Genomic DNA, 8,739 nt, shown 5'->3' on the forward strand with positions numbered 1-8,739 from the left:
GATTGGCAGACCGTTGGTTTGATGCACAGCTTCCATAAATCCCGACAACCCGGTCCGATTACCCGGTTATTGAGCTGTACCGACGACCAGAAGAAGGTTTACAGAGGCATGAATCTCGCTCCCACTTTCGAGGTTCCCTCTTGGAGCACTCATCCTAAGACCCATGACTGGTCAGTATACTTGATTCTCTCTTAACTCCCAATTTTCTTTGCTTTTAATCCTTACTACAATTTCTTAGCTAGGGATTAGATGATATCAATGGAGATGTCAATATAGCATTGTTAGTCTTTTTTATATGCTTTTGTTTTGTTGTTGGGATAAACAAAAAAAAAGGTACCCAGCAATTAACAAACCAGTAGGAGTTCTTTACTGGCTTCAACACAGTGAAGATGCCCAGCATGTGGACTGGGTTGTTATTCTTGATGCTGACATGATCATTCGAGGTCCTATCATCCCTTGGGAACTCGGTGCTGAACTCGGAAGACCCTTTGCTGCCCATTACGGGTAATACTCTATCTCTCTTTCACCTAAGTAGCCAGTAGCCAGCCTTTCCTTCCTTTTTTAGCTCACGCCTCTTTCTCTTTTCAAAATAGCTACTTGGTTGGCTGCGATAACATCCTTGTCCGTTTGCATACAAAGCACCCTGAACTCTGTGACAAAGTTGGCGGTCTTCTCGCCATGCATATCGAAGATCTTCGCGTCTTGGCCCCTCTCTGGCTTTCCAAAACTGAAGACGTTCGCCAAGATACTGCTCACTGGACTACCAACATTACCGGAGATGTTTACGGCAAAGGTTGGATCAGTGAGATGTATGGTTACTCCTTCGGTGCTGCAGAGGTATACTCTCACCATTCTCCTTCCTTAATTCTCTTCTTGCTCGTGCTCTGAAACTCTGACCTTCTTCAGCACCTTGTATGTTTTCGGTTATAAACATTGTGTTGTGTGATTTTGTTTTTGATCCACAGGCAGGGCTTAAGCACAAGATTAACGACGACTTGATGATATATCCTGGCTATGTTCCACGAGAAGGCGTTGAGCCTGTTCTTCTGCATTACGGTTTGCCTTTTTCCATTGGGAACTGGTCTTTCACTAAACTGGACCACCACGAAGACAATATTGTCTATGACTGCAACCGTCTCTTCCCCGAGCCTCCATATCCAAGAGAGGTAACCTTCCTTCATAAGTTCTCAACTCCATTTCATGTACGTATCTCTACTGGATGCAAATTACCCACAAAACTATTTTCATTGAATAGGTGAAAATGATGGAACCTGATCCGTACAAGCGAAGAGGTCTACTTTTGAGTCTGGAATGCATGAATACATTGAACGAGGGACTCATACTGCGTCACGCAGAAAATGGCTGCCCGAAACCAAAGTGGTCCAAATACTTGAGCTTTCTCAAGAGCAAAACTTTCATGGAGTTAACAAAGCCTAAACTGCTTGCACCAGGAAGTGTACATATCTTGCCGGACCAACACCAGCCGCCACCAGTCGATGAATTCAAAGGAGCTTATCCAAAGATTCACACACTGTTTTCTACTGAGTGCACAACTTATTTCGATTGGCAAACAGTCGGCTTCATGCACAGTTTCCGCCAGAGCGGCCAACCCGGAAATGTCACTCGGCTTCTCAGTTGCACAGATGAAGATCTTAAAAACTATAAAGGTCATGACTTGGCCCCGACACATTATGTTCCTTCCATGAGCAGACATCCTCTAACAGGCGATTGGTACGATTAGCAGTTAAACCAACCTCGGGGTATTTTTTTTTTTTTGTTAACTTAAAATGTGATCTTCGTCTGATTTTGATAAGTTCTTGACACAATCAGGTACCCGGCAATTAACAAACCAGCAGCGGTTGTCCATTGGCTTCACCACACAAACATTGATGCAGAGTACATAGTAATTCTTGATGCTGACATGATCCTCCGAGGACCCATCACTCCTTGGGAGTTTAAGGCAGCTCGAGGCCGACCAGTTTCAACTCCTTACGAGTAAAAACTCTTGATCAGTTTTTTTTTTTTTCCAATTTATAGATGATGCAGAAATCGCATTTAACCCTCTCTCTCTCTCTTTTGTTTTTTGTGTTAGCTATCTAATTGGATGTGATAACGACCTTGCAAGACTTCACACGCGTAATCCAGAGGCTTGTGATAAAGTTGGTGGAGTCATTATGANGGTCCAGAACTCCTAATATATAATCACATAAATAAGCGCTCTCATCTCTCTTGTTTCATCCTCTCCTGTGTCTGTCTTTTAGGGAGGAGGAGACTCTCTTGTTGCTTCTTTAGGACAGTCTGTGTCCTTCGGGAGATTCATGTCCGATAAACTTGACTGGGAGAAATGGTCTGCTTTCTCCACCTCCCAGAACNTGGTTATTCGTTTGGCGCTGCAGAGGTAAAAAAAACTTATCACAATATTTCTAATTTTTTGCAGCTCAATGATTTGGTTTCGAATAGGGAGGGTCTAATTATCACAGTACAACATTTTGTGCAGCTGAATTTGCGGCATATCATAAACAAAGACATATTGATATATCCCGGTTATATACCTGAACCTGGTGCTGACTATCGAGTTTTCCATTACGGTCTTGAGTTCAAAGTTGGAAATTGGAGCTTCGACAAGGCGAATTGGAGGAACACCGATTTGATCAACAAATGCTGGGCAAAGTTTCCAGACCCGCCTAACCCTACGGCAGTCCATGAAACAGACAATGATCTGCGGCAAAGAGACCTTCTCAGCATTGAATGTGGACAGAAGCTAAACGAAGCTCTGTTTCTGCATCACAAGAGAAGAAACTGCCCTGAACCTGGGTCTGAATCGACCGAGAAGATGTCGGTTTCGAGGAAAGTTGGTAAAGTTGAAACGAAACAACAGTCCCAAGGAAGCGATGATACGAAAGAATCAGAAACAACAGGTTCGACAGAGTCTGAAGGGAGATTCAGCACGTTGAAGTTATGGGTGATAGCACTGTGGTTGATATCTGGTGTAGGGTTCCTAGTAGTGATGCTGTTGGTGTTCTCGACTCGTAAAGTGAGAGGAACAACAAGAGGGAAAGGGTACAGAAACAAGAGACGAACTTCGTACTCGAACACGGGTTTCATGGACACAAAATGATCGAGAAAGAGTGAAGGCTTACTTGATTCAAGAGTATGAGAGCATTGTGTAGATACAAACTAAACCAAAGCTAAAAAGAAAAAAGGTGAGACAATTTACTCTTTGGATTTTCCCCCCAAAGTCAGTCATATAGGTTTACTTTGTACTTTTCAGGGATTTGTGTTTTTTTTTTTCTTTTCTTAATTTCTGAATTCGTATTTCTGCTATTCAAAAGCGCCCAACAAGGAACCAAAGACTCTCAATCTAGATAATATCGAGCAGTGTAAAAATAAAGTACTGCAACGAGTTGACGACTTCTATAAAAAAAAAGAGGACCACTTCCTCCTCCCTCTCTCTCCTGTGGGTAATACTTTTACTTTATTTAATAGTAAAAAAAATTGTAAAAAATGCGTAAAGTATTATTATTCTATCACCGGAAGAAACAAACAGACAGAGAAGAAGAAACCCACCCATAGAAGAAGCCCAATTTTTTTTGAATTCAAATTTTAAACACCAAAAAGCTTCTTCTCTCTTTTTCTTTTCCCACAACGGACAACAAAAAAAACCCCACTTTCTTTTTTAATAACAGATTTAGGATCTCTGTAAAAAAAAAAAAAAACACTTGACTCTCTCTATCAATCTGTAAAAACAAAACTAAGATATATTTGTTGTTGTTCCAAAAAGAATGGGAGAAACTGCTTGTCTCATGCAGCCATTCTCATATGCAGCTCCTGAGGTTCGTTACCAATGCTTTCTCTGGTCCAGAACTCCTAATATATAATCACATAAATAAGCGCTCTCATCTCTCTTGTTTCATCCTCTCCTGTGTCTGTCTTTTAGGGAGGAGGAGACTCTCTTGTTGCTTCTTTAGGACAGTCTGTGTCCTTCGGGAGATTCATGTCCGATAAACTTGACTGGGAGAAATGGTCTGCTTTCTCCACCTCCCAGAACCCTTATGTGGCCGAGGCCGAGAGGTACTCTAAGCCAGGCTCTGTTGCTCAGAAGAAAGCTTTCTTTGAAGCTCACTACAAGAAACTCGCTGCTGCTAGGAAAGCTGCTGCTGAAGAAGCCCTCTTGCTTCAACAGCAATCCCAACCAGATAAGCTTCCAGTTCCAGCAGTTCAACAATCAGATATCAATTGTCTTGTTGGAAAGAAAGATGGGCTGGTCTCGAAACCGGATCTTGAGCTTCCCAGAGGATCCTTAGATGCTGCTGCTGCTCAATTGAAATCACTTACAGAGAAACAAGGCGGCTGCGGATTTGGTATTAGACAGTCTTCTGACGAGAAAGAGAACTGTGGGATGCCTGAGTCAGAGATCAATGGTGGTGGCAAAGTTTCTACACAAGCAGAGGAGGAGAAGAAGCCTATACTTCTTAAGGTATCTGATTATTACTAAGAAATGATGATGATTAAGAGCTTTCTTTCTCTTTCTCTCTGGGCCTGGCTTCTTTTGTTCTTGATCTGTAACCGTCTTTTGCAGAAGAAATCCAAAGATTCACAACNGTCTGAATCGACCGAGAAGATGTCGGTTTCGAGGAAAGTTGGTAAAGTTGAAACGAAACAACAGTCCCAAGGAAGCGATGATACGAAAGAATCAGAAACAACAGGTTCGACAGAGTCTGAAGGGAGATTCAGCACGTTGAAGTTATGGGTGATAGCACTGTGGTTGATATCTGGTGTAGGGTTCCTAGTAGTGATGCTGTTGGTGTTCTCGACTCGTAAAGTGAGAGGAACAACAAGAGGGAAAGGGTACAGAAACAAGAGACGAACTTCGTACTCGAACACGGGTTTCATGGACACAAAATGATCGAGAAAGAGTGAAGGCTTACTTGATTCAAGAGTATGAGAGCATTGTGTAGATACAAACTAAACCAAAGCTAAAAAGAAAAAAGGTGAGACAATTTACTCTTTGGATTTTCCCCCCAAAGTCAGTCATATAGGTTTACTTTGTACTTTTCAGGGATTTGTGTTTTTTTTTTTCTTTTCTTAATTTCTGAATTCGTATTTCTGCTATTCAAAAGCGCCCAACAAGGAACCAAAGACTCTCAATCTAGATAATATCGAGCAGTGTAAAAATAAAGTACTGCAACGAGTTGACGACTTCTATAAAAAAAAAGAGGACCACTTCCTCCTCCCTCTCTCTCCTGTGGGTAATACTTTTACTTTATTTAATAGTAAAAAAAATTGTAAAAAATGCGTAAAGTATTATTATTCTATCACCGGAAGAAACAAACAGACAGAGAAGAAGAAACCCACCCATAGAAGAAGCCCAATTTTTTTTGAATTCAAATTTTAAACACCAAAAAGCTTCTTCTCTCTTTTTCTTTTCCCACAACGGACAACAAAAAAAACCCCACTTTCTTTTTTAATAACAGATTTAGGATCTCTGTAAAAAAAAAAAAAAACACTTGACTCTCTCTATCAATCTGTAAAAACAAAACTAAGATATATTTGTTGTTGTTCCAAAAAGAATGGGAGAAACTGCTTGTCTCATGCAGCCATTCTCATATGCAGCTCCTGAGGTTCGTTACCAATGCTTTCTCTGGTCCAGAACTCCTAATATATAATCACATAAATAAGCGCTCTCATCTCTCTTGTTTCATCCTCTCCTGTGTCTGTCTTTTAGGGAGGAGGAGACTCTCTTGTTGCTTCTTTAGGACAGTCTGTGTCCTTCGGGAGATTCATGTCCGATAAACTTGACTGGGAGAAATGGTCTGCTTTCTCCACCTCCCAGAACCCTTATGTGGCCGAGGCCGAGAGGTACTCTAAGCCAGGCTCTGTTGCTCAGAAGAAAGCTTTCTTTGAAGCTCACTACAAGAAACTCGCTGCTGCTAGGAAAGCTGCTGCTGAAGAAGCCCTCTTGCTTCAACAGCAATCCCAACCAGATAAGCTTCCAGTTCCAGCAGTTCAACAATCAGATATCAATTGTCTTGTTGGAAAGAAAGATGGGCTGGTCTCGAAACCGGATCTTGAGCTTCCCAGAGGATCCTTAGATGCTGCTGCTGCTCAATTGAAATCACTTACAGAGAAACAAGGCGGCTGCGGATTTGGTATTAGACAGTCTTCTGACGAGAAAGAGAACTGTGGGATGCCTGAGTCAGAGATCAATGGTGGTGGCAAAGTTTCTACACAAGCAGAGGAGGAGAAGAAGCCTATACTTCTTAAGGTATCTGATTATTACTAAGAAATGATGATGATTAAGAGCTTTCTTTCTCTTTCTCTCTGGGCCTGGCTTCTTTTGTTCTTGATCTGTAACCGTCTTTTGCAGAAGAAATCCAAAGATTCACAACCAAAGAGCAGCAGTACCAAACCAAGAGTCTCTAAGTACAAGAGTTCATCCGAGAGGACTCCAAGTCAAAAGACTAGCAGCAAGAGCAGCAGCTCTTCTTACACTTTCACACCGGCTAAAGAGTTCAATAGATTAGTGTCCATCATAAGGAAGATTGACGGGTCAAGAGCTTCTTCTAAACCAACCAAAGACTGCAAGACTCCTCTCCGGACACCATCAGACAAGGTGACTCCATTCTTTTTCTTTTATATCAATAAACCAAGTGCTTATAGTGGCTCTTGTAAATTGTAGGCGTCTGCAAAGGGAATTGTCGAGGATTCTTTGTGCACACCTTTATCGAGTCACACAAGGTAAACGAAACTGCTCTCTTAAAAAACCTTTGTTGTCGTGTGGTTAGAGAAGTAATCAATCTACCTGGGTGTAACAGTAGTAAATGCAGAGGGAAGATAGCTCCCGAGTCTTCTGCTAAGACGGGTCGAGGAAGATGGAACTTCCTCCCTGCGGAGTAAGAAATTATACTAATAAGAGTTTACTCAAAATTCAAATTTTTTTTTGTTAAATGTGTGTGCCTCTCTTTTCTTGTTTTTGGTTTTTAATCAAGTTGTTGTTGTTATTGGGGAAACAAAAGCAGGACACCGAGCTGTTTTACACCGTTTGGTTTAAGAACAGAGGAGAGAGCAGAGAGAAGGAAAAAGGCAAGAAGAAGAAGAGCTTTTGAGTGATTAATTATTATAGATACTTTTTGGTTTCTAATTCTACGTGTGTCTTAGTACTTACCATTAAGTTGTTGATGTGTTTCAGAAGCTAGAGGAGAAATTTAAAGCAATGGATGAGCCAAAGGACGACAAGAAGCCGGAGAAGGAGAGGAGTGTGGAGAGGGAAGGGAGTAAACTACGGCAAAGGCTATGCTTCAAAGCCAAGCCACTTCCAAATTTCTACAAACAGAGACCTAAATGCACCGACGACCAAACCAAGAAAGTAAGCTCTCTCTCTCTCTCTCTCTCTCTCTCTCTCTCTCTCACACACACACACACACTTTTCACTAAAATCGCCAAATATCCATGGTTTTCTGTGTCTGACTGAGAGATGTGTGTTGTGTGTGATCTTTTTGGTAGGCTCTGTTACAGTAGCAGAGTGGTGTTCAAGCAATTCCCACCCATTATCTTTCAAAGTGATATGTATTGCCAGCGCCAACGACGAAGGATTAGTTTGTTAGGAATCGTTTGACAAGTTTGGTTTTATTCCAAGAAGAAGAAATATTGAATTTGATGACATTGCATCTCTTGTATTAATATATGATTTTGTAAACGTCCTTGTTATCTTCTTACAACCTAGACACAGTTTACAGTTTTGCGTTAAAGATTAGAAGACATGGAGCCACGCAAAATAGAACAAAAGGGGTCGATTGGGGCATTCCGAGAATTGAACTCGGGACCTCTCGCACCCTAAGCGAGAATCATACCACTAGACCAAATGCCCTCTTTTGTTAATTTTGGTTGTAAATTTTTAATGGTTAAGCGAAACAAACATTTAATTAAACAGACTACTTGTACGTACGTAATAATAATAAAAACCATTCAATCTTTGATTATCTTTTGGTATAGTAATTAGTTAGTTAGTTTAGTTAAAGAGTTGATAAATAATGTTACACAACAACAAATAATGATTTCAGCCCCAATTTTAATTTTAATTTTAAAGAAAAAAGAAACTTAGAGAGAGAAGAAGAAGATTCCGGCGGCGGCGACGGTGCCGGCGATGGAGAGCTTCAAACTAGTCGCGGCGCCAGCTTTGGGTGAATCGGCGGTGGGTCCGTCGGATGAGGGTCCATCGGCTTCGGGGGTAGGAGCCGGAGGGGAGGAGACGGTGGGTGCATCGGCGGAGTCACTGGGGGTGGCAGCCGAGTAGTCGTCATCGGGGTTGGGTTCCTCTGCGACAGGGGATGATGCTTTAGGTGCGGCGGCGGAGGATTTGGGTGCAGCTGCGGGAGCCTTGGTTGGGGTGGTGGGGGCTTTGGTGGGGGCTTTGGTTGGAGCAGCTGAAGGTGCATCGGCGGCGAATGCGGTGGCCACGGCCAGAGCCAAGAGTGCTAATACGACAAATTGACGTGCCATTATTATTATTTTTTTTTCTAGTTTCTTTTTTTGTTCCAAAGCTAAAGCAGTATATTTATTTATTAATGAATACTGCAAAAGCTTCAGATGAAGAAAAGGAAGAGGTCGATGAGATGGTTTTTATAATGTTTTTTCGGAGGAATCTGATGGATTTGAGATTATTATGGACATCCATTATTAGCTAGTCTTTATTTTTAGAACCAGCGCTAGTTGTATGCTAAACAATTTTTTTTTTTTTTT

General features: G+C 41.6%; 5 protein-coding genes and 1 non-coding gene across 10 annotated transcripts in view; 3 read left to right on the top strand and 3 right to left on the bottom strand.

The window, feature by feature from the left end:
* LOC104767276 lies at positions 4-3,324 on the top strand (the record flags this gene model as incomplete). The annotated part of the gene is made up of 10 exons (XM_010491323.2): positions 4-170; positions 334-504; positions 594-837; positions 966-1,166; positions 1,256-1,731; positions 1,831-1,995; positions 2,093-2,180; positions 2,293-2,296; positions 2,370-2,398; positions 2,498-3,324. Coding segments are annotated over 10 exons (2,166 nt in total), but the record flags the coding sequence as incomplete, so codon positions are not given.
* LOC109131037 lies at positions 3,711-5,112 on the top strand. The gene is made up of 3 exons (XM_019241436.1): positions 3,711-3,833; positions 3,938-4,477; positions 4,580-5,112. The coding sequence occupies exons 1-3, from the start codon at positions 3,783-3,785 to the stop codon at positions 4,904-4,906; spliced, it is 918 nt and encodes a 305-aa protein (XP_019096981.1). The 5' UTR covers positions 3,711-3,782; the 3' UTR covers positions 4,907-5,112.
* On the top strand, positions 5,499-7,712 carry LOC104763717 (protein WVD2-like 7). Of its 5 annotated transcripts, none has more exons than XM_010487069.1 (8): positions 5,499-5,621; positions 5,726-6,265; positions 6,368-6,613; positions 6,680-6,738; positions 6,816-6,893; positions 7,017-7,083; positions 7,190-7,366; positions 7,504-7,712. In XM_010487069.1, exons 1-8 carry the CDS (start codon positions 5,571-5,573, stop codon positions 7,516-7,518), a joined length of 1,233 nt encoding a protein of 410 aa, XP_010485371.1. In that variant the 5' UTR covers positions 5,499-5,570; the 3' UTR covers positions 7,519-7,712. The 5 variants fall into 5 exon arrangements, with proteins under 5 accessions (XP_010485371.1, XP_010485373.1, XP_010485376.1 ...); XM_010487071.1 differs by having other exon boundaries at positions 7,020-7,083; XM_010487074.1 differs by having other exon boundaries at positions 6,819-6,893.
* On the bottom strand, positions 7,796-7,867 carry TRNAP-AGG. The gene has a single exon. It is a non-coding gene; the product is annotated as a tRNA-Pro (tRNA).
* On the bottom strand, positions 8,004-8,652 carry LOC104763719 (classical arabinogalactan protein 11-like). The gene has a single exon (XM_010487077.2). It carries the CDS (start codon positions 8,497-8,499, stop codon positions 8,098-8,100), a length of 402 nt encoding a protein of 133 aa, XP_010485379.1. The 5' UTR covers positions 8,500-8,652; the 3' UTR covers positions 8,004-8,097.
* The window catches only part of LOC109130759 (classical arabinogalactan protein 11-like), a 4,715-nt gene continuing 4,595 nt past the window's right edge, over positions 8,620-8,739 (bottom strand). The window contains exon 2 of the mRNA XM_019240762.1: positions 8,620-8,642. Coding sequence (XP_019096307.1) covers positions 8,620-8,642 — 23 coding nt within the window. The remainder of the gene's footprint in view (positions 8,643-8,739) is intronic.

The sequence above is a fragment of the Camelina sativa genome, chromosome 19 (genome assembly GCF_000633955.1).
Source record: "Camelina sativa cultivar DH55 chromosome 19, Cs, whole genome shotgun sequence".
NCBI classification, from domain to species: domain Eukaryota; kingdom Viridiplantae; phylum Streptophyta; class Magnoliopsida; order Brassicales; family Brassicaceae; genus Camelina; species Camelina sativa.

What these genes read in the sequence shown, in the direction of transcription:
- LOC104763719 (XM_010487077.2), bottom strand. Translation starts at nt 8,499, where the DNA reads ATGGCACGTCAATTTGTCGTATTAGCACTCTTGGCTCTGGCCGTGGCC.
- LOC104763717 (XM_010487069.1), top strand. Translation starts at nt 5,571, where the DNA reads ATGGGAGAAACTGCTTGTCTCATGCAGCCATTCTCATATGCAGCTCCT. An exon ending in TCTCATATGCAGCTCCTGAG is followed by an intron (nt 5,622 to 5,725) that starts GTTCGTTACCAA and finishes TCTGTCTTTTAG; the next exon opens with GGAGGAGGAGACTCTCTTGT. An exon ending in TCCGGACACCATCAGACAAG is followed by an intron (nt 6,614 to 6,679) that starts GTGACTCCATTC and finishes TGTAAATTGTAG; the next exon opens with GCGTCTGCAAAGGGAATTGT.